The following is a 26,031-nucleotide window of genomic DNA, read 5'->3' as shown; positions in this document are numbered from 1 at the left end:
GAATCGTATACAATTTTTTTAAAATTATATTCTCAAGTTTCGAGCCTAAAACATTATTTAAGAAAATCCCTTTTAAAGTTGTAACACTAATATTGTTAAATATTTTGTTAAGGTGTTACAAGTGGGAAATTAGTTTAGACTCAATTTTATTAATTATCACACCAAATATTTTAAGTTGCCTTGTGTTTTCTAACATGTTCACTTTTAAAAATTACTTATAATGTTTGTGAGCAATTATTAATTAAGGCAATTGGAAATTGAATTATCCTTGTATTGTTTATTATTAGAGTCGTTTTATTATGATATAAAGGTTTATTGTTGATTATCAACTGTTTGAGATGACATTGTCAAATATCTTATCGTAAAGTCATCGATGCTCGTCGACTCTATTTGCAAGGATGAAAGTCATACTTTTGGAGGTTAGTGGTGAAATTCTTTTAAGATATTATCGACTCCTTTTGAAATTATAAATATGCAATTGTATTTAAAAGTGATATTATTTTCCAGAATATTCTAAAATTAGAAACTCTGATTAATTGATTTCATGTTATATACTCCAATTTTTAAAATTTTACTCTATTCATGAGTGGGAGTATTTCAAGTTTAATATTTTTAGAGTTCTATTCTGGAAAAATATAAATTTAGTGTGACATTGTTTGATATGTTCATTGTGTGATAGAGAAAATAGTTGAATATTTGTTTAAATATTTTAACATTTTTGGATTGGTAATTCAACTATAATTCTCTATCAAGTGGGAGAGTTTTACATGTCAACTATTTATAAATGTTTATAGAGACTTATATTGAGGAGTCCTATGTTATTTATAAAAGTTCGGGACTATTTGCTTTATATATATCCTCAATAATATTTCAAATGAAGTCTCATGTTATTCCGCTGCATAAATTATGTATTTATTATATTGAGTTGATTGTTTCACAGTAATGATAGTTGACTGTTTAATAGTAATGATCTCTCCCCTAAAATACTAATTTTCGCATTAAAAAAAATGTTGGGAATGCGAATTAAAATAATGAATGATCAGTCTAGATGCATTTATATAGTGCATATTTTTACTGTTCCTATTTTGAAAAGAGCAAATGATTCCTATGCAAGAAAATTTTGTGCGTTTGTATAAACCGTCACCACCAAAGTGGGACTGCTTATATCGATCGATGAGATTTTCTTTGTAGTTTGAGGAATGTTTTTAATTGTGACATGTGATTTTCTGCCTAAAGGTGATAATTATATGTTGTAGTTAAAAATTAATTTAAGATGAAGTTATTGGAGGATGTATTGATCGAAAGAATTTGTCTGCCTAAAGGTGACAAATCTCAAAGTTCAATGTATAGTCATTGATTAACTCATCTGAGGTTTTGACTGAGGTGTTGACCTTAGTTGGTGCATTCTGCCCAAAGGTGATTGTACTATTATATTGGCCTCTTTTGATAATACTAATCCAATTTGGTTTTGATTCGAATGAATTTCTCCAATCATGTTTCCATTGAAATGTTGAACATCATAGATCACTTGATTAGTGGGAGATAACTTATATTCTCTTGATATGCTTGATTAGTGGGAGTTTGAATTTTATATTAACTCCTGTTATAAATTTGAAATTATTTGAAATTTGAAATATAAAAAATATTTGAGCTCAGTGTTGTTGGGATCACTATGCCGGTGATCAACACTACTTTGGAGCTGAGGCATTGTGTAAATAAATATTATAGCTCAGTGTTGTTGGGATCACTATGCCGGTGATCAACACTATTTTGGAGCTGAGGCATTATATAAATAAATATTATAGCTCAGTGTTGTTGGGATCACTATGCCGGTGATCAACACTATTTTGGAGCTGAGGCATTATGTGTAAACATAAATAAATAAATTAAGCTCAGTGTTGTCGGGATCACTTAGCCGGTGATCAACACTATTTTGGAGCTGAGGCATTATGGTATCTTAAGAACCATGTAGTTTCTCTGGCTTTGAGGCATTTGAGAGAAATTATGTCTAAAATATTGGAGCTCGATGTTGATTAGATCATTATACTGCAGTAGTCAACATCATTTGAGAGCTTGGACTTGTGGTATCTTATGGACCATTGAATTTCTCTGGCTTTAATGCATTTGAGAGAAATTGAGGACTGACGAAGAAAATGATAGTATGGTTGAGATCACAGACATATCATTTTCTCGCTACACTCTACACAGATGACTAGTCGACGGAGTTTGGTGGTATTTGTAACCATGGAAGGTGTTGTATCGATAATGATATAATTACCGCTATGATTCAATATCATTTAACATTTGTTGGACGGAGTCTTAATTAGATGTTGCATCTTGGGATCATTGTGGCCACGTTAATAAATATGTTATCAACCCGAGAGTCGTGTTCAAAATGTTTTCTCAAATTAAAAATATACAATTGATTTTGCCCAAGTGGGAGAATGTTAGAATATTTTCCAATATTATGTGGGCTGCAATCAATTGTAAGTTTTGGTTTTAATAAAAACGGGTTGATGTTGTTGTGATCCATTTGATGATGCTTAAGCCCGATAATTGTGATCAGTAATAATGGGCTTGAACACTAATTCTGATTTGTGTAGAAACAAAGTGTAGGCCCAACTCTAGAGTCCATGATGGGTGGTACTAGGGTTGTGATCTTATATAAGATTGGCTAGGTCCCCTTTGCCGTCACGTACAAAACACAGTAAGCTCATTTGTTGTCTTCCCCATCAAAGACCTCAAAGACTGGAGCAAGTGATAGGCAAAGGAAGACCTTGTCTAATATATTGGTGATTCCGATATCAGCTATTCCGGTAAACATGATTGCTGATTATCAAGTAAGTGTGTTCTAATTTCATATAATATGTCGATATCTAAATTATTAATTATTACAATCAATGCCATCACATTCTAATGAAGTGAGTTTAAGGCAGTCCACTAGCAATAACTCGACGAATGTTATAGCACTTTGAAACATTGAGATGACATAAGGATGTACTTATTATTTTTGGTATGGATGATTTGAAATCACAATCAACTAAGGAAAGCTCTTCAAGGAGTTGACAATTAGATAACAAACTTTCTATGAATATTTCATCCACTTTTACACTTAAAAGTGAAAGAGATTTCAAATGTCTGAATGGTTCAAAGTCACAATTGGTGGGATGGACAAGAAGACAATATTCAAGACGGCAATGTTTTAGAGTTGAAGCATTACTCTTCGAAGGAAAATTTGTAACGATCAGGAAAAGGTATAAAGGGCCTTCTGAAAAAGAGTAAATTGATTCTCTCTACTCCCCTTGCAATTGCAAAACTTATCCATTGATCAATAGTGTTGCTTTGTTCAAAATTTAAACTGAAGCTCACCAAGAAAGAATTGATCTTTGTGTCAGGAAAATTCTTGACAAATTGATCTACTCGTTTTACAAATTCATCCCTACTCACTTCCATATCGACATATTTACTATTTACATCAATGAGATGCCCTGTTTGTAGTAGTTCCTTCTCGGTTCCAATCACATTATGTATATCAAAGTATAGATCTTTACTTAGACCCCACAGTTTGCACCACCTCTTAGATAGTACACTTGTTTTCAACAAATCGTTAATAGAAAACATTGTGAGGATATAAGACAAAATGTTGTCAGGTAATTGACTAATGTGATCATCGATTTTATCCCGATGATAGTTAGAAAATAGTGACAATGCATTTGAAATATATTGGTAAAAGTTTAATAATTTTTGTAATTGCAATGAAAAGATGCAAAGTGATAAAAAAGAAAGTTCTAATCCCAGTAGTGTCATATATCATGTAGAAATTCAATATTCATAGCACAATAGCGTATAAAAAATTAAAGAATGAAAATGAACAGCTTAAATTGGGATTAAATTGTTCTTCACAATCACAGTTCAGAGTTCACTACTTGTTACAACATTAATATATCAGGAAAAAATAGGGAAAATCAATAAATTGACAAAAAAGAAATAGGGGGAAAATTAAGCATGACATTTCATAGATTAAAGTCATTCAAATGTTGCCATTTCCAGTCGTGTTTTATGCACTCAATAAACAAACAAGAATGTGGCAGAAAAACAAAAATGGAAATGGCTCAATAACAATTTTATATTTACGTACAAGTAAAGAATATGTAACATAAAGATAGCTAGAGAAAAATGACTTAATTGGACTTGAATTAACATATATTGTGGATTGTTGCCCGGACCACCATAGTAAAAGTGTGTGCCCCATCTGTTGTTGTAGAAGCTCTTTATTTTAACACTTAAATGAGTTTGTTTTGAAATCTTGACCGTGCAATTGTTCTGGATTGCAATTGTAAAGTCTTCTTTCTTTCAATTGTTCCGATTTACCATATTTTTACTAAAAAACTTCATCCTAGTGTTCCCAAAAAAAGTTCAGTTTAGCCACGGTTTACAATGTTTTTCAGAACTAATTATTAAAAAATTCTAATTCATAACTTTGACTAAATATAGAGGTGGAGTCAAATAATAAAAGGGATAAAATTGGAATATTGATTTGTTTTATAGGGGATAAAGGATTAAACGTAGAGATGTGGGAAGAATTTTTTTCAACCAAAGACCTTTAATTACCCGCACAAAATAGAATGTCCATTATTGATGATGAAGCTTACACTTGAATCTTTTCACATACATTTTGGATAACCAACTATCATGACTACAATTTAATAAATTAAAAATTTTGTAGGTTACTACAAAATAAAAACCAAAGAATTATACAATTTATAAGAGCACAAGTTTTTCTCGTCCTATTATTTCTTCACCTTGAAGTTTTTCACTAATTTTTTCACGCCCACTTTGAAACCACGTAGGGTTAGATTTCCAATCCAACGAGTCATCTTCTCTCCAATAGGGACTCAAAACTATTTGCTCAAGATTGTGAGCATATTTTAGAACATTCATAACAAACTCAATTTCATACCAATTGCCAACACAACCTCCAAGTTCAATAATTTTTACCTCATCGTGAGAGAATACTTCAACATCCCTAATATCTTTATGATTTTTAAAGAGATTTGGATATGCAATCTGACAATACAAAATTATAATCACAATATAAATGCTTGAATCGATAGATACAAATCAAAATAGTATCTAATAAAATTAGGCAAGTTCTAACATGCACAAGTGCACCATATGGTGCATGGTGCACAAGTCGGCGATTTTATTATAACGAATAAGAATTTTACAAAATCTACCGTTTGATTGAAAGTTTATATTATATAGATCATTCATAAAACATTTAAAATTAATTTGATATGTTATTGAGACTCATAAAGATTAACGGTATTTAATAAAAATTCATAAACCATTAATTTTGTCGGGTCTCAATAACATATCAAATGGTATACAATTTTTTCAAAAAAAATTATGAATAATCTATATGATATAAAATTTCAACCCAACAGTGGATTTCGCAGTCGTTATAATGAAATCGCTAACTTGTGCATCATGCACCATATGGTGCATCATGCACCATATGGTGCACTTGTGCATGTTAGCCAAAACCATAAATAAAATACTGAGTTGCAACTCCTTATAGGAAAGATAATGGGTGGCCAAGTAAATATACAAATGTTTAAATGTATGTGGTTTAGAAGTGTAAACTTATTTCTAAAGTCATGCATAAAAATTAGAATAACTATTAAAAAAATAAACCACATGTGTATTAATCATGTCCGCTTACCATGATTGAAAGTTTCTGCAAATGAGGAGAAACTCGAAGGATGTTCAAAATCAACATAAGACCACATTCTTCAATTGTGATGTCAGAAAAGTAAATCATGCAATCCAGTTGTGTAAGATGTTTGAGTGGTTGAACTATTTTTAGGAAAGGTGTGCCCTGAACAAAGACGCATGGTTCAAATTATAATTCAAGAGACAAAGAAATGCAAAATAAAATAAAAAGTAAAAAATCACTCTTCCAACACTTTATGACTTACCATAGAAAATATTCCCAAATGCATAATCTCAAGTTCAGGAAAAGTTTCGCAGAGAGCAGATGCATCAAAATATTCTTCAATGCAGAAGTTGATTCTCTTCAGCGCATGACTATTAATGTTTAAGTTAGACAGATCGTTTTCAGGACAATCTAATGAAGTGAGTTTAAGGCAGTCGACTAACATTAACTTTAGTGATGTGAAGCAATTGTTGGAGGATACCTTATAACAGTTTGAAACATTGAGATGACATAAGGATGAACTTATTATCTTTGGTACTGATGATTTGAACTCACAATGAACTAATGAAAGCTCTTCAAGGAGTTGACAATTCGATAACAAATTTTCTATGAATATTTCATCCACTTTTCCATTTAAAAGTGAAAGAGATCTTAAATGTTTGAACGGAGTTAAGTCACAATTGGTGGGATAGCAAACAAGAAAATTCTCAAGACACAAATGCTTTAGAGTTGAAGCATTAGTCTTTGAAAATAAGCCAAAGTCAAATTTATAAAGTTTGTATTGAGTTGTGCGCTTCGCATAAGGCTTCCCTAGAAAGAGTAGATCCATTCTCTCTACTCCCTTCGCAATTGCAAAACTTATCCATTGATCAATAGTGTTGCTTTGTTCACAATCAAAATAGAAGTTTACGAAGAAAGAATCGATCTTTGTTCCAGGAAAATTGTTGAGAAATTGATCTACTCGTTTTACAAATTCATCCCTGCTCACTTCTGGATCAATATATTTACTATTGACATCAATGATAAACCCCTTTTCTATTAGTTCATCCTTGCTTCCAAGCACATTGTGGATATCAAAGTAAAGATCGCTCCTTATACCCCAAAGCTTGCGATCATCCATTTTATCCCGATCAGGGTTAGAAAATAGCGACAATGCACTTGAAATATATTGGTAAAGTTTAATAATTTTTGTAACTGCAATGAAAAGATGAAAATTGAAAAAGAAAGTTATAAAAACAGTTTTAAAATTGTTCTATGTAAACCAAGTTTAATAACCACACACACACATATAAAAGTACAACTTATGTGTTACACCGCAGAATCCTTGCAAAATCGCAATTGTCTTCTATGGAATGATAACTATGACGTTACTATTATGTGTTGCGAATTTCACAAAATCCTTTCGATATATATATATATATATGTATATTTACTATTATGTGTTACACCGCCCAAGCATAAACAAAAGAATATTTTTACATTAGATTTTATAAGTAAAAAGATTTAGTATACGAACAAAAAAGACCATAAATATATATTAAAGATTGAATTTTTTTACTAATGAATTGGTCCAAGTAGTAAGGATCTTGGGAGGGAGAACCCACCGATTCCTGACGAAAACTAGTCATCACTAAAGATTATAAAAACTTTGTACCAATATTATGATAAAAAAAATATAAAAAGTTCTTGACCAAAGAATTTTTTATGAAAATAATATGATCGACAGTATGTCGAAGGAAACAAACAACATAGTTTTGAGAGATGATGAGAAGTGAGTACTAACCGAAAGAAGCTGTGGCAGAAATTGTTGGATCGAACGGTGAGAGATTCATATTGTCCAAACGAGAAGGAGGCGACAAGTATTGAATTTGTTTGTGTAAAGAGAAAGCCTAACCCATATATATATAAAATCACAAAATAACACATCTTGTGGATGATCAACAAATAAAATAAAAGAATCTACCATTAAATCTTTTTTTTTATAAATAGAAACTACCATTAAAATTTGTACAAAAAAAAAATCTAACAAAATTGATTACTATAAAATTTATTACTTTCCCCTTATCTATTTTAATAATATTTCAAATTTACTAATTTTATTTTGTTAATAAGATATGGAACAAATAAAAATACGAATCTATGCATAAAAATAAGAGAAAAACAAAATTATAGGAAGTTTAATAAAAATAATTAAGTAAATAGAAAATGTTGTCAATAAATAAAAATTATAGAAAAAATAAAACAAATAAGAATATAAAAACATAAGCAATTTTACTACCGTTTACTAATTTATCTTTAAATTATTTATAATAATCCAAATTTTCTAGTTTAAATTAGGCAAAAATACGCCAGGGAAGTTTATTTGTAACATAGTGATAGTATATAAGTCTTTTATTTTTATAATATACACAATCATGTCGTTATTTTCATTTATACTACGACTCTGTTTGGTAAAAAAATATCATATAGCTGATAAGTTAGCTTATAACGGATAATTTATAAGCTAGTTTTTAACTTATAGCGTATAAGCTAGCTGATTTAATTTGTAGTGTTTGGTAAAATTGGTTGTTTAACTTAGTTTATAAGTATGAAATGACAGAAAAAGGATATGTTTAATTAATATTAAAAAAAATTCAAGTAAGATGATAGAGGTAAAATTGGAAGAAAAATGATAAGCTATAAGCTCATAAGATACTTGAAATAGCGTTTGAAAAATAAGCTATGAGCTAGTAAAATACTCCCAAAATATAAGCAAAAATGGGTCAACAAACGTGAATGTATCTGAACTAAATTTTAAACCAAATTCATCAACTTTTATTGACTACTTTTTGCTTATATTTTGTGACGGGGAAAATAAGCTCTAAGCTATTTTTTAAAAATTGTTACCAAACGTAAGCTAAAAACTATAAACTATAAGCTAATTTATTGGTCTTCCCAAACAGAGCCTATAACTGCATCTACTACAACTATAAAACTAATCTAAACAACTATAATAAAACTAATTACTTGTAAACTTCCGTTAATACCCTTATATTATCTACCAAGCTCACTAATTTTGTGGGCAATCACGTAAATTTGACAAGTTAATTATGATTAGGCAGATTTTGAATTTTTGTTGGTTCTCTCTGAAGTGTCACAAATATAAGTTGAGGTCCCAAGTATTGAAACACAAAAGGACAAACAAACGTGATCGGACGACTATAAAATGACTGGATGGAAAAACGACTGCACCAAATCCGATTCCCAAACAAAGGTTACCTTTTTGTGGAATAAAAATCAGAAGAAGGATAATAAAATAGAAACTTAATGTTGCCTTATAGTATTATTTTGACAATAGAACTAACATTAGAGTTAATTCCAACTCAAATCAGCAGTTACAGAGATTAAAAAAATTGTGGAAAATAGAATCGTTATTCCTCCACAGTTTAATTCATGAAATTTTTTTCCTTCGAATAATGAATTGCAAAGCTCTTCAACAAAGTTGGTAAAATCTTGCTAAATAAAACTAAGACGAGTTTGAAAAACAATAATATATTTTCGAGAGGCTTTCACGGCGGTGGTAAGGCAGCACGGCGGAAGCAAGATGGAGGTAGAGATATAGAGAGGTGATGGGGTTTCAGGAATGGATCAGAAAAGGGGAATAGGTTTTTGGAGAAGATGAAAAGTGAATTACTAAGAGAATTTTTACTTTTTAGATTTATTAGAAAATTAATGTATTTGAACTATATATTATAGTTTAGATTAGGCATGGCAATGGGTACCTGCGGGTACGGTTTTTACCTTCCCCATTCCCCATACCCGAATCATTGATAAATACCCGTTCCCCGCCCATTACCCGACGGGGATGAAAAATTGAACCCAATCCCCGTCCCAAATGGGTTCGGGTATGCCCAAATGGGTTCGGGTATCCCCGAACCTTGCCCTGCCCTGCTGAACCTTACCCGAACCCAAAATTTTCCCGAACACTGACATACATACAATACAAAAAATTTCAAATAATAAAGTACAAACCAAAATTTCAATGCATTAAACATACAAATGAAATGATATTCCAAAATATCAAACCAAAATTATCAAAACCATAAAAGAGTACCGGTACAAACCAATATTCCAAAATACCGTCAAAACAACCACATAACCAAGAATGTTCTACATCATTGTTCACTGAAATTGCTAAAAAAACAAATAACTAAGAACCATTGTTCATTAAAAATCCTAACTCAAGTAGATAAATTATATGATCTGTGACATTATAAATAAATAAATAGGGGTAATATAGTAATTTTATATAAACGGGCGGGTTCGGGGACGGGTTCGGGGTGGGTACCAATATCTCCATTACCCGCCCCATCCCCGTGTTTTGAAATCGGGGAAAACCCAAACCCGAACCCAAACCCAGTCAAATCGGTTTTGCCCCGTCAAACTCGGGGTGGGTTCGGGCGGGTACCCGCGGGTACGGGTTCCGTTGCCATGCCTAGTTTAGATACATTAGCATTCCAATGTATCTGAAAAGTTAACATTCTCTTATAATAATTAGGGCTAGAGGGAGTAGTTTGTTTTTTTAAAGTAAACATTTAAATTTTAAGCATATCTTGCTAAGATTTGCCAAAAATATCTCTTGGCCACTTTTAAGCCGGCTTAGTCTTAATATGATTGTTGCTGACATGTTTCAAGGGCATCCAATTAGTGAAAGGAAACTGATGAAGGAACTTCTTGCTCACACCCCATTCTCAAAGTTGACCAATTCTAATTCTCGGCAGATATATTGGGGTGTGGTTATGGTGCATAAGCCCAAACTTATGCACCATGCATAAACTTGCTTCCTATACCCACCACATTTGCTTCCTACACCAAAAGTCAACCAAAAGTCAGCCCAAGCCCAAAATTAGGCAATCCATTACTCGCGCGCCCCCCATATACTACCCCATTACTTGCGCGCGCCCCATTTGCTTAGCACACCCCCCAGTTTTTTTTCTTTTTTTCCTAGATTTCTTGTGAGCCCCCCAATTTTTTTTTCCTCCCCTAGATTTCTAGCGCGTCCCCAATTTTTTTCCCTCCTCCAAACTTCTAGCGCACCCCCCCCCCCAAATTTCTAGCGCGCCCCTCGTTTCCAATTAAATAATAACTTTTGTTCCTTTGGAGTATATATTATAAAAATCCATTTTTAATTAATTTTCGTCATACACCCCCTCGAAGCTTAACATAATAACGAATGGTTCATGTATATATAAAGCATACTTGTCAAACATACAATTTAATTTTAAGTTTTATCAATCATAATCACAATATAAATAAAATCTCATACATTAATTATATATATATATATATATATATATATATATATATATATATATATATATATATATATATATATATATCGATTTTTCTTTACAATAAAAAAATGACCGAATCCAATATCTCATGCATACTATCCAAAATTTTTTCAACTAAACTAACCCTAATTGCTTTATATGATTTTTTGCTTTATGTAGCATGGTTTTGTAAAATGGTTATGTGATGTTTTACTTAATAACAATGGTTTCAGTGTATAACATGTTGGCACTAATGCCCATATGAAACCATTTAACTAAAATAATGGTTTCAGTGTATAACGCTATGAAACCATTTAACCAGACTAATGGTTTCAGTGTATAACATCTTGAAACCAAATAACAAGACTAATGGTTTCAGTGTATAACGCTATGAAACCATTTAACTAGAATAATGGTTTCAGTGTATAACAGTATGAAACCATTTAACTAGACAAATGGTTTCAGTGTATAACATCTTGAAACTAATTAAAAGGACTAATGGTTTCAGTGTATAACATATTGACACTAATGCTCATATAAAACCATTTAACTATAATAATGGTTTCAGTGTATAACAGTATCAAACCATTTAACTAGACAAATTATTTCAGTGTATAACATCTTGGCACTAATGCTCATATAAAACCATTTAACTATAATAATGGTTTCGGTGTATAACACCATGAAACCATTTAACTAGACTAATGGTTTAAGTGTATAACGGTATGAAACCATTTTTGCTGTGGAATAGTTTCAAAGAGTTGTCTACGATGTTGCCTCCTGGAAACACCTTGTCCTGTCACTGTCACTGTCAGCTTACTCATTTCTTCTAATTTTTTCTCCAATTCATTACTCCATCAAAAAGTGTACTCATCTCTTTCCCCTTTTTAATCTCTGCAAATTCAATTCAACTCAATTTTTCTGCCAAAGTAACAACAAATCCATTTTACTACAATTTTAGCTCACAGGCATTCATCAATTTTCTCTATAAATTGATAACAAAAAATCAGAGCAAAAATCAGCAATACCTCCATTCTCAATTTATCACCATCTTCTCTAAATCATCATCATCATCCACACTAACAAAAATCAGCAACACGAGCTTCATCTCCGACCAAACCCCATCGCCGCCATGGTTATTCTCCCTATCTGATTTCTCGATCTTGCCATGAAAGAGTATGGCGACAATGATAATAAACTAGATCTGGTTGTTTCCATACTGCGAACAAAAGTAACATCTGAGTAAGCACCGTCACGAGAAGTCGATTCCGGCCAGGGAGAACGCCAGTTGTCGAATGAAGGAGGACGAGACTTATCGTCGTAGTGATCATAGACGGTGAAAGTACGAAGAAGGTAACGAGCGGAGGGAAGAGAGGGGAAAGAGTAGCAGTTGTTCAATTTTCTCAGCTTCGTCTTTTTGTTTTCGTTTTTGTGTTCTTTTACATGCTTGAATTGGTTGGTGGTTGTGATGCTCACGCTCATGATCGTAGTGGCGATCGGAATGGTGGTCTGATTTCAGTTTGCGAGGTCACGGTGGCTCCGCCTCTTGCATAGATCGTGATGGTAGTGGTGAGTGTGAGCTGGAGAAGGCTATGATTAATACACGTGTAAAGAAAATCTAATGGTTGCCAAGGCCTTATGCACTGTGCATAAAAAGACCCTTAAGTATATTAACTTTTGCCGATATATTGTTATATCCAATTAGTAATGCTATTTTTTTTTTTTTTTGACTAAATGAATAAGCCGCTCTCACCACAACTTGTATTGCATTCCTATTTTATTTTATTGCTATGCATGCATAGACTAAACCTGCGGTATTATCCAAACATTTTCTCCCTATAATATTCAAACCTTTAACTATATTTGGTGGTATTGATAACTTCGTTATTATACACTAATGTATAATAATTTTAAGAGATTTTAAAGGATGATTGGATGATTTTAAGACATTAAATAAGAGGAAACTACATCTGCGTGGAACGTAGGTGTATTGGAGTGGCTCGCAGATTTTGAAGGAGTTGTGATTAAGTGAGAGAATTATTATCAAGAGATTGAAAATAATCATTTTATTGATTCAATCTTGGAATTAGTTGAGTAATTCATGAGTTATAATATGATTCACCAAACAAAGTACTGAGATGAACCGGAGAGATCCAATCGTCCGCTAAAATTCCAAAATTTGTTTCCAACAAATTCTTATGAACAAAATCCCCCAAATATTTTTTTTTAAGCATTAGTTTAATTGTTTTGGTTCAAAGTTAAAGACAATCTTCGTGGACGCGATATCTTAATTAGTTGTATACTTGCAACTTATTCATCAGGTATCACAGTGAATATGCCAGAATCACGGCGGTTCACCGTAATTTTCTAATTGTGCAGTTTTGGCCCCCCAAGTTTCAAAAAGTCAACGGGGGACTAGCAAATGCAAAAGAGGGTAAACTTGAGGGGCCAAAATCGCACAATTGAAACCTGGGGGCCAAAATCGCATAATTGTCAAACTTAGGGGGTTAAAATCGCACAATTGAAACTTTGGGGGCCAAAATCGCACAATTGTGAAACTTGGGGTTCAAAACTACAATTAAACCTTAACTTTTTAACATGTGCAAATTTACACATAATTGAAAAACTCTCTTTTATATTTTAAATATGTTAACTACATAAGTTCTAAGAAGATTAGGGCCCGTTTGGTGCACAGGATAAGAGACAGGATAGGATAACTGTATCATATTCTGCCGCAATCCAGTGTTTGGTGATACAGCAGGATATGATAAGTTAATCCTGACACTAGTACAGAAAACACTTTTTACATCTGGCCAAAACCCCCTTTTACATCTGGCCCAAGTCAGAGGTAGACGTACGAGAAGTAGTAAGTTTATGCTTTTTACATCTGACATTCGCCAGATGTAAAATTACCCCCTTTTACCTCTGTTCTCGTGTTTCAGCTGACCAATTTTTTTTTTTTAATTAAATTGAACCTTTTACATCTGACCAAGTCACCAGATGTGAAATAATAACTTTATTTTTTTTTTTTTTCTTTCAAAATCCTGCGTTTTTTTTTTTTTTTTTTTTTTTTTTTTTTATAGTTTAAATCTTATTTTGTAATTAAAAAAAACCAAAATAGCATTACAATTCAACATTCAACTAAAATACAATTACATTCAAGCAAAATACAAGTCATTACAATTCAAAACATCCTATATAACACCCCATATTGATTTATCTAGAATATCAATAGGAGCATACATAACTGAATCGGGAAACATTAAAATTACAGAATAACTTTTGTACGACATAGTACAATTACAAGATAATTTGCCGGGCAATACATAATCTTGACAAAATCCTGAATAAACTGTCATAATGTACAACCTATAATATATTATACATCAGAGCGAAATGGAATACATAACAACCATGATCAAGCCTTGAGCCATCTTCTATAATAATTAACAGGTGATCAATGCTACGAAGTTTCCATAAACAGCGTCTTTACTACAATCCTCTTGGAAATCCATTTATTCTGCTCAACCTATTACCTATAATCAATAAATCGTGGGTTGAGACTACTAAGCCTCAGTGAGCTCCTGCTACCCCAACTACGGTGGTGACTACACCGGGGGCTCATACATAAATCAGTTGATCACTAAAATAACTCATATTCATAATTGAGTAGCTTAAACATAAATAAAGGTGTATCACAAAATTTATTATCTTTTGATTAATTTTATAACTCACGGACACTTCGAGGTGAGCGGGTCTCGAAGGCCTGACTGTAGTTCCTGATATTAAATGTAGATCAGAGAACCACCTCAGCTCACAAATTAAATAACTTGATTCCCACTAAAAGTGAAGAATCCCTCATAGCAAAAGCTAGACTCTTAGCCAAAGGCTAGATAATCTGTGGTTCGGGATCAACCACCATAATCTGATCAACTGTCTTAAGAATCTAAATCGCATTAACCTGCCCATCAACCCTTCCCGAGGATATTTCTAACTATCCTAATCATCCTGATTAAATTCTAAGTGTACTGATTTTAAACATGTAGAAAATCCATAATCGTGGAATTTAGACACTTATTGTTTTTATAAAATATTATTCGTGACGGAGGGTTTTTAGTTAAATTAAATTAGTTGACATAACCTCCATCCATAAATCAAAAGCATAATGGTCTCAGGTTGCATCGGTTCATAAGACTTTGCACCGGTTCATGTAACTCAGTTTGTTGCAAAAATAGTGATTCTGAAGTTCCATGCTCCGGTGCATACTATCTATGTGCCGATTCAAACTCTGTCCAGGCCATGTTTGAGTCACTCATACAGGGTATGCACCGATTCACACGTTTTCCAGGTTTTTATAAAACACATCCTGAAGCCTATGCACCTGTTCAAGTATAGCATGCACCGATTCATAGACTCAGAACACACATTTTCTAAGCTCTGGAAAACACATGCATTGATTCATAGCTATGTGAACCTGCTCAAACACACAACCTGCAACATTCAGCAGCACTTACCATTCCAAAACAGTTTATATATCATTCAGTTTATGCTAAGTTCCACGAATCAACAACATTCCAACATGTAGGGCATATTCAATTCATTAATTAAGTCATTTCATGAGTTCTCCCTAATTAATCCCTAAAACTTAAGTTAACATGCATAGTTGGATTTTGGGGAAAACTAATAAGACTACTCTATTAAGTGAGAGTTTATCTAAAGGAACCCACCTCCGATTCCAACATTTCCGAGCTGTTCAGTATGCTCTTAATGATCCGTTCGCGTAGCTTGAGCACGTAAAACCCGCAGTCCAAAAACAGCAATTTGACAGCATCAGTACCCTAGATTCAAACACATCCCCAGACTTCATTATAAATCCAGAAATTACAAAATTGGTACTCAATCGAAGATAATTTCGTCAGTTTTCCAGACATGTAAATATTATTCAAAACGGAGTTACGGTTTGACGGCTACAGCTCAAATACCAGACACGGTTTCAAACAAAATTATGCAGAAACGTCAATTACCAAAATCCTACACAATACGATCTATATTATCAAAATCTGCACTCAATATAATCCATTGATAAAAGATATTGAAAAAACAAACGTTGACATTATCTACAAACATTCGTTGTTGAGAATTGAAGAACAGTTTCTTACTAAAGCTTTATCAACTTCAAAGTTCAATAATCTTGTGTCCAAGCTTGGCTTGATAGATATTTACCAAGCTCCAGCTTGTGGAAGGTTGTTGAGAATTGAAGAAAATGAAGATAAAAACAAGGAAACTATTACTTAGTCTATTAGTTTTTAACTCACTGCATAAGTGTGATTAAGTGTGCTAGTACACACAGTAGTTAACATACAGCACCTATGTAGTATAAATAGCTCTTTTGTTATCTCTTTCTATTCAAGTGTAATAACAATTTCTTCACTTCAATAATATTTCTCTCACAATTCTGTTATGAATTCTGTTACTTCTTCTACTCTTAACATTCCTTATATTATGATTACCTTTCTCTATAGAAATAATTAATAAAACTTACCAATGGTGGGAATGGTGAGGATTTCTCCAAGCTTAAGCTCATACAGAATGGTGGTCTTACCAGGGGCATCGAGACCGACCATAAGTATACCCATCTCCTTCTTCGCGAAAAGCCGGCTAAACAGCTTCGTGAGTGACAGACCCATTTTCAAATACTCTGAATTAATTCAAATTTCAAACAGAAACATTAATTCACTTAACCCTAAAAGATAATCAAAATTGAAATCATGATTAAATACACAAAGAAATAGATCGAGCAAGGGAAAAACCAAATCGTAAACATTAATCCAGTACCTTGGTTTTCAATCGGAGGGAGAGGAACGAGAGAGAGCTTCATTCTGCAATTAGGGACGAGAGAGAGCTTCGAATCAGTACCTGCGTTTTCAGTTGTGGGTGAGAGAAAAACAAGCTTCGATTCGTGAGAGTAGAGGCCGGAGAAAGAAAGAGAAGCTTCGATTTGGAGTTAAGCTTCGATTTGGAGTTAGGGTTCGTGAGAGAGAGGACGACTGCGAGTGAGAGAGAGGACGGCGCTGGTGGTGAGTTGAGAGAGAGGACTGCGCTGGTTCTTGCGAAGGTGAGGGGTTAAGGTTGCTGCGTTTTGGGTTGTTCTTCGTGAAGGTTGCTGGGGTTTGGTCGCGAAGGTGATGAGAGGGTTTTTTCTTTAAGTCTTGATAATTGGGAAAGAGATATCAGATACACATGACTATTACCTTGTTCCAAAAATATTATTATTTTTTTTTTATTTAATCTGACTTTTTACATCTGTGGTTAAATATGGCCAGATACATACATATTTTAGATAATTTTCATCATAATTACAAGATTGCCACCGCGTTTAGTTATGCTTCTGGTACATTGAAGTCAGATGTAAAAAGTCTTGTCTATTTATTTTTTACATCTGTGGATATTGAAGCCAGATGAAAAGGCTACTCCATATAGCCTTTTACATCTGACATATGCTCGTCAGATGTAAACATGCTGCGTAATATGTTATATTTGTACTAGTGTGAAGCTTATCCTATCATGTCTCTCTAGTTATAATTCTTATCCTGAATTTGAGCTGGGTTACCAGCAGGATAGGATAAGAAAAAAAAAATTACTGGTTTATTTTATAAAATATATTTTAAAATACATAAAATAAAATTAATAAAATATAAATAATTAAATAATTAATTTTTAAATATATATGTGATTTTTTCACAGGGGTAATTTTGTAATTTATATATTCTAAAAAATCAAAACTTTACTAAAATTACAATATTTTAAAGTAAATTTATTATTAAAAAATTGACAAATAGGGATATTAATTTAAATTTTATAAAAAATTAAATATAATTCTTTTGCAATAGTAGTTTTATTATTTACGTATGAGATATATCATATATTTATTTGGCTTATCTAACATGTATATATTATTGAGTTATTTATTTGATCATGATTCATATAAAAAATTAAACTTGATTATTTTCTCATGATTTTTATTTTAAATTATATAAAGTTATTTGATTACTTATTTATATTTTTTATTTATAAAATTCAAAGTATTACAAAATAATTTTAAAAAAATAACAATTGTTTTACAAGAGTAATTTTGTCAATTAAATATGTTATATATCTTATCATATTATTATGAGCAAATATGTATTAAAAACAAAATATAATAGTTATCATGTTTATTATCCTGTGTGCACCAAACACAGGATATGATAACTGAGTATAATTGTTATCCTGCTGTTATCCTATCCTATCCTTATCCTGTTTTATATCCTATCCTGTCACTATGCTATCCTGCGCACCAAACAGGCCCTTATAGTATTTTTAATTTCTTTAACTAATGCCTCAAAATATTAGTTAGTATTTTCCTTTAAATCATCATTTTTAAGTAAGTTCTACCGAAAAAAACAAAGAAAGAACAAGTATAATATTTGTAAAAGAGGCCGGTTTTGTTTTATTGTACTGTAATATAATTATTGTATTTTTACATTATCATCATCATATACTATGCAAATTATAGTAATAGAAAACCTAAGAATTATATAACTACTAGTCTATATTTTTTCCTTTTTCCTTTTTTTTTTTTTTTTTTTTTTTCTCTTTTTAAAGTACTAATCAATCTAATCTAACCTGACATTTTTTTTCACAAAACCGGCACTCTTTTTTTTTTTTTTTTTTTAAACCTAAGAATTATATAACTACTAATCTATATTTTTTTTCATTTTTCCTTTTTCTTTTTAAAGTACTAATCAATCTAATCTAACCTATCACTTTTTTTCTTCCACAAAACCGGCAATCTCTTCTTTTTTTTTTTTGTGATTTTTTAAATAGGTGAAGCGACAAACATTATTCAAATTCACATCAATTACTTCCATCAATTATCAAAGGGATCTTCCAAAAGAAAAATCAAGTAATAGCCATTTGCATTAGCAAACTCAGCCGCTTTCAGTTCGAGAAAATATGTATCAATGGCATCTGCGTCGATATACAAACACAAGACTGATCCGAGAGGCTTCTCCTGCATAATTCGGTTGACATCCACAAGCCCCCCTAGACTTTTTACCTTAAAAGTATATTCCATTGTTCTGTAAAAATTATACAATAGTGATAATTAGTACACCACTTGAATAGAAAGAAATTGAAAGTAAAAGGCCTAAGATAAAAGCAAAACCTACATTTTCTTGGTTTTAGAAGATAAAAAAAATAATTAGCAAATTAATATCTTTTGCCTTAAAGTTATATTCCATTGTTCAGCAAAAAAAATTACTCCCTCCAGTCCTTATTATAAGGAACACTTTGAAAAAATTACACAGACCAAGAAAACACATTTAACATAGTTATTTTCATTAATACTCTTAAAAATTTAAATTTATTCTATGTATACCCTTATTTAATTACTTTTTATTCAACTAACTTACTTATTTTTAAATTCTCTCTCATAATAAATAAGGGCATATGTGAAATTGAATATTTAAAATATTTGAAAATTGGTCAAAGTTTCTTATAAAAATGGCAGATTTTTTTTCAAAGTGTTCCTTATAAAAAAGATCAGAGGGAGTATACAATATCTTATAAAAAAAATTATACAGTAGTGATTATTAGTACACCATTTGAATAAAAAGAAATAGAAAGCAAAAGACCCGAGAGAAAGAAAAAAAAAACCTACACTTTCTTGATTTTGGAAGATAAGAAAATAGTTTTCAAATTAATGAAACAAATAATTAAATGACCTTACACTTTTTTCTTATGCAAAACAAATCCCTCTTGCTCTATATAATATAATAGAGGGGAATGCAATGACATTACAAATGCATGAGTTTATAAGTATATCACAACAAATTTATGATAAATTATTTCTCATATAATTTCATGTCTAAATTAATATTGTAGTTTATGCAATATACCAATAATTATATAGCTGTTATTTTATTTTTTATTTTTATAATTATTTTATATGGGAATGGAAATGACCAATATATTACCTATTAAAAAATAACAGTTATTAACTATTTTATAATTGACTAACTATTTTATTTAATTTCAATAAAATAAATTAGTTATTGACATTTTAATTTGAGATATATGTTGGGATTTAATTGGAATAATATATAATGGGGTTTAATTGAAAATATAGAGCTCTTAGTAATTTATTTGACTAGTAGGTATCATTTTATTATTAGAACTAAAAATGGTAATAAAGTTTTGGAATTTGTGTATTTTACATTTTAAAAGTATACATAATGTATTTTTTTAATGTGAAAATTATTACTTCAGTTATCTCTCTTAACTAGTGTTTCGGAAATACTAGTTAACGCGACCCTTATATTTAAGTCCATCAAATCCTCTCTTTAGAGTAACATTCATTCCGTTAAGTGACTACAAAATAGTGTTATCAATAGTGAGGAATACTTATATGGGCACAAACTCAAATTAGTATTTTTTTTAGACACACTCATTAAACAAAAAAATTAAATAGAAAATGATTAAAGTGAAATTAAATGATGTGACTATTTTATTTTTCTTTTAATTTTATTTTTTAAAAATTTTGTGTGGACATTTAAATTTTGTGCATATGTAAGACTATCTCATGGATAGTTTGGTAAAACTTGAGAATTTAATTCCAGCACGCTTCGATTAACATTTTATCTAGAAATATAAATTTGTGTAGTATTAAAAAAAATTATTTGAAAAATGTAAACATCCATATTTTAGACTAGATGAAAATTTAGATTAGCATGGTATAATTGTTTTTGTATAATACTACTAATATTTTTACATCATATTAACCAAATAAAAATATAAGCATGTTATTGTTACTTTCAAAAATCATGTTATTGTAATGAAAATACCTTGTTTGAAAAGCTTAGACCAACTACCTAAAGATATTGAAGATAGACTCACGCATGCGGTACATGTTATTATTGTTGAAACTTCAAACTCATACACTTCATTAATATCTAAGATTCATGTGTATTTTACAATATTTTTACCAGAAAACTTAATTCTCGTGTTTCGAATTTTTTTTAGTTTCACCATGGTTTACAATATTTTTTGTTACTCATTGTTAAAAAATTTCAATTTATAACTTTGACTAAATATAGAGGTGAACTCAAATAATAAAAGGGATAAAATTGGAATATTGATTTGTTTCTAGGGATAAATAATTAAATGTAAGGGTGGGAAGAAATTTTTTCAGCCAAAGACCTTTAATTACCCGCACAAAATAGAATGTCCATTATCGATGGTGAAGCTTACACTTGAATCTTTTCACATGCATTTTGGATAACCAACTATAATGACTACAATTTAATAAATTAAAAATTTTGTAGGTTACTACAAAATAAAAACCAAAGAATTATACAATTTATAAGAGCACAAGTTTTTCTCGTCCTATTATTTCTTCACCTTGAAGTTTTTCACTAATTTTTTCACGCCCACTTTGAAACCACGTAGGGTTAGAATTCCAATCCAACGAGTCATCTTCTCTCCAATAGGGACTCAAAACTATTTGCTCAAGATTGTGAGCATATTTTAGAACATTCATAACAAACTAAATTTCATACCAATTGCCAACACAACCTCCAAGTTCAATAATTTTTACCTCATCGTGAGAGAATACTTCAACATCCCTAATATCTTTATGATTTTTAAAGAGATTTGGATATGCAATCTGACAATACAAAATTATAATCACAATATAAATGCTTGAATAGATAGATACAAATCAAAATAGTATCTAATAAAATTAGGCAAGTTCTAACATGCACAAGTGCACCATATGGTGCATGGTGCACAAGTCGGCGATTTTATTATAACGAATAAGAATTTTACAAAATCTACCGTTTGATTGAAAGTTTATATTATATAGATCATTCATAAAACATTTAAAATTAATTTGATATGTTATTGAGACTCATAAATATTAACGGTATTTAATAAAAATTCATAAACCATTAATTTTGACGGGTCTCAATAACATATCAAATGGTATACAATTTTTTCAAAAAAAATTATGAATAATCTATATGATATAAAATTTCAACCCAACAGTGGATTTCGCAGTCGTTATAATGAAATCGCTAACTTGTGCACCATGCACCATATGGTGCACTTGTGCATGTTAGCCAAAACCATAAATAAAATACTGAGTTGCAACTCCTTATAGAGGGATCAAATTAAAACTTATATTGGAAAGATAATTTGGAAAGATAATGGGTGGCCAAGTAAATATACAAATGTTTAAATGTATGTGGTTTAGAAGTGTAAATTTATTTCTAAAGTCATGCATAAAAATTAGAATAACCATTAAAAAAATAAACCACATGTGTATTAATCATGTCCGCTTACCATGATTGAAAGTTTCTGCAAATGAGGAGAAACTCGAAGGATGTTCAAAATCAACATAAGACCACATTCTTCAATTGTGATGTCAGAAAAGTAAATCATGCAATCCAGTTGTGTAAGATGTTTGAGTGGTTGAACTATTTTTAGGAAAGGTGTGCCCTGAAGAAAGACGCATGGTTCAAATTATAATTCAAGAGACAAAGAAATGCAAAATAAAATAAAAAGTAAAAAATCACTCTTCCAACACTTTATGACTTACCATAGAAAATATTCCCAAATGCATAATCTCAAGTTCAGGAAAAGTTTCGCAGAGAGCAAATGCATCAAAATATTCTTCAATGCAGAAGTTGATTCTCTTCAGCGCATGACTATTAATGTTTAAGTTAGACAGATCGTTTTCAGGACAATCTAATGAAGTGAGTTTAAGGCAGTCGACTAACATTAACTCCAGTAATGTGAAGCAATTGTTGGAGGATACCTTATAACACTTTGAAACATTGAGATGACATAAGGATGAACTTATTATCTTTGGTACTGATGATTTGAACTCACAATGAACTAATGAAAGCTCTTCAAGGAGTTGACAATTCGATAACAAATTTTCTATGAATATTTCATCCACTTTTCCATTTAAAAGTGAAAGAGATCTTAAATGTTTGAACGGAGTTAAGTCACAATTGGTGGGATAGCAAACAAGAAAATTCTCAAGACACAAATGCTTTAGAGTTGAAGCATTAGTCTTTGAAAATAAGCCAAAGTCAAATTTATAAAGTTTGTATTGAGTTGTGCGCTTCGCATAAGGCTTCCCTAGAAAGAGTAGATCCATTCTCTCTACTCCCTTCGCAATTGCAAAACTTATCCATTGATCAATAGTGTTGCTTTGTTCACAATCAAAATAGAAGTTTACGAAGAAAGAATCAATCGTTGTGCCAGGAAAATTGTTGAGAAATTGATCTACTCGTTTTACAAATTCATCCCTGCTCACTTCTGGATCATTATATTTACTATTGACATCAATGAGAAACCCGTTTTCTATTAGTTCATCCTTGTTTCCAAGCACATTGTGGATATCAAAGTAAAGATCTCTCCTTATACCCCAAAGCTTGCGATCATTCATTTTATCCCGATCAGGGCTAGAAAATAGCGACAATGCACCTGAAATATATTGGTAAAGTTTAATAATTTTTGTAACTGCAATGAAAAGATGAAAATTGAAAAAGAAAGTTATAAAAACAGTTTTAAAATTGTTCTATGTAAACCAAGTTTAATAACCACACACACACATATAAAAGTACAACTTATGTGTTACACCGCAGAATCCTTGCAAAATCGCAATTGTCTTCTATGGAATGATAACTATGACGTTACTATTATGTGTTGCGAATTTCACAAAATCCTTTCGATATATATATATACTATTATGTGTTACACCGCCCAAGCATAAACAAAAGAATATTTTTACATTAGATTTTATAAGTAAAAAGATTTAGTATACGAACAAAAAAGACCATAAATATATATTAAAGATTGAGTTTTTTTACTAATGAATTGGTCCAAGTAGTAAGGATCTTGGGAGCAAGAACCCACCGATTCCTGACGAAAACTAGTCATCACTAAAGATTATAAAAACTTTATACCAATGATGGTAAAAAAAAAAATATAAGAAGTTCTTGACCAAAGAATTTTTTTTGAAAATAATAGGATCGACAGTACGTCGAAGGAAACAAATTAACAACATAGTTTTGAGAGATGATGAGAAGTGAGTACTAACCGAAAGAAGCTGTGGCAGAAATTGTTGGATCGAACGGTGAAAGATTCATATTGTCCAAACGAGAAGGAGGAGGAGCAACCGTAAGTCTGTACTTGTAGAGGCTGCAAGTATTGAATTTGTTTGTGTAAAGAGAAAGCCTAACCCCAACCTATATATATATATATATATATATATATATATATATATATATATATATATATATATATATATATATATATATATATATATATATATATATAAATCCTAGATAGTTGTCCAATTATCTATCTAAACCCTAATCCACAAACCAATCAAAACCTTTTATTTAGCCACATCACTTACATCCATTTAATGTGTGGTAATAATAATAATAATAATAATAATTATTATTATTATTATTATTATTATTATTATTATTATTATTATTATTATTGTTTTGGGTTTTGATCCATTTTAATTTTTTTAAATTTTATTATTTTGTGTATTTTATTGTTTTTTTTTTTCAAAATAGTTAATGTTCAAAATTTGTCTATTCTTTGTGTATATAAGGAGTTGGTCGATTGTTAGGACTACTTCCTAATGTTAGTAAAAAAAAAAAAATACTAATGGTTGGTATGCACCGCATGATTTTTATCATATTCGATTTTGAGTATGAGTTAAGTTGGTTTATCGTTACTCCAATGAGTTTCAAATTAATATAAATGACAAATTCAATAATAAAGTAGTTTATCCAACTCATAATCATGCCTTATTCAACGTCAATTGTTTTTCATGGTCAATTATATGTTGTCATTTCCAAAGTTATTTTAAAAAATGAGTTAAAGATATTGCTAACCAATGTTAACGAAGAAAATACCAAAGTAACTTCAAATGTGATGTATAAATAAATAAGTTTTTTAAATGTATAAACACATATTTAACATCTATATCACATTTAGATAACTTTTATTGTTACTATTATTTTGATAATACCAATTATTTCAATTTGATTTTTTTTTTTTTGAAGGATATTTCAATTTGAAATTACTACTTATACAAATAATTTTTTGACATTATAATATAAAATAGAGCATAAGACCCGTGCATCGCACGGGTAAGCGTCTAGTAATATATAATTCCTAGATAGTTCTCCTAACCCTAATCCAATTAAACCAATCAAATTGTTTCATTTAGCCATGTCATCCATTTAAATCCAATTAAATTAATATACAATGCCACATCATTTCTACTTATATTATTATTATTATTATTATTATTATTATTATTATTATTATTATTATTATTATTGTCATCTCTATACTTTTTATATTCTACATTTATATACTTATGACTTTTTAATATACACTCACTCAAGCTTTTACTTAGCCTTTAATTTTTTTGGCGAATATAATAACTTTTGCATACTATATTATAATAAGGAGAATATAAAAATACATTATTATCAAAAAAAAAAGAATATAAAAATACACATTAATTAACTTTGTAACTCCCGGTAATATATTTTTCATCTCTTAAGTCACCATTCAATTTTCATCCATTGGAGTCTTCTACCAATATTTTAATATATAGGTTACAATTGTTTTAATTTGTATCCTATTCATATTTTCCTAACTAACCATTACGAATGTTAGAAACAAATATTTTCGTCCCCTGATTCTCAATCATGTGCTTAAAAAGATTACCATTTATTTTTTCGGTTGAATGTGAGAATAGATTTTTTCATGTCTTATATGTGCAATTTCTCTTTCCATTATCTTGCCTCTTCATATTTTGTACATCAGGTATAAATACTTATGTTATTTTCTAAAACCATGATTTGTTTGTAGTTATTTTATTTTTTGCAAAAATTAACTTTTTTGCATAACAAATAA

General features: G+C 30.7%; 1 protein-coding gene, 1 long non-coding RNA gene and 2 pseudogenes across 2 annotated transcripts; all 4 read right to left on the bottom strand.

The window, feature by feature from the left end:
* Positions 1–2,927: 2,927 nt before the first annotated feature.
* LOC123888985 lies at positions 2,928–3,807 on the bottom strand (annotated as a pseudogene).
* A 954-nt stretch (positions 3,808–4,761) lies between these two features.
* On the bottom strand, positions 4,762–6,839 carry LOC123888984. The gene is made up of 3 exons (XM_045938155.1): positions 5,982–6,839; positions 5,726–5,881; positions 4,762–5,067 (listed from the first exon to the last, which is right to left on the bottom strand). Exons 1-3 carry the CDS (start codon positions 6,837–6,839, stop codon positions 4,762–4,764), a joined length of 1,320 nt encoding a protein of 439 aa, XP_045794111.1.
* A 7,369-nt stretch (positions 6,840–14,208) lies between these two features.
* LOC123889627 lies at positions 14,209–17,285 on the bottom strand. The gene is made up of 4 exons (XR_006802594.1): positions 16,867–17,285; positions 16,574–16,729; positions 15,759–15,869; positions 14,209–14,567 (listed from the first exon to the last, which is right to left on the bottom strand). It is a non-coding gene; the product is annotated as an uncharacterized LOC123889627 (long non-coding RNA).
* Positions 17,286–21,430: 4,145 nt separating this feature from the next.
* LOC123888983 lies at positions 21,431–23,527 on the bottom strand (annotated as a pseudogene).
* Between the last annotated feature and the right edge of the window lie 2,504 nt (positions 23,528–26,031).

This window comes from Trifolium pratense, linkage group LG6 (assembly GCF_020283565.1).
Source record: "Trifolium pratense cultivar HEN17-A07 linkage group LG6, ARS_RC_1.1, whole genome shotgun sequence".
Lineage (NCBI taxonomy): Eukaryota > Viridiplantae > Streptophyta > Magnoliopsida > Fabales > Fabaceae > Trifolium > Trifolium pratense.
This window is presented reverse-complemented; position numbering and strand designations above follow the sequence as displayed.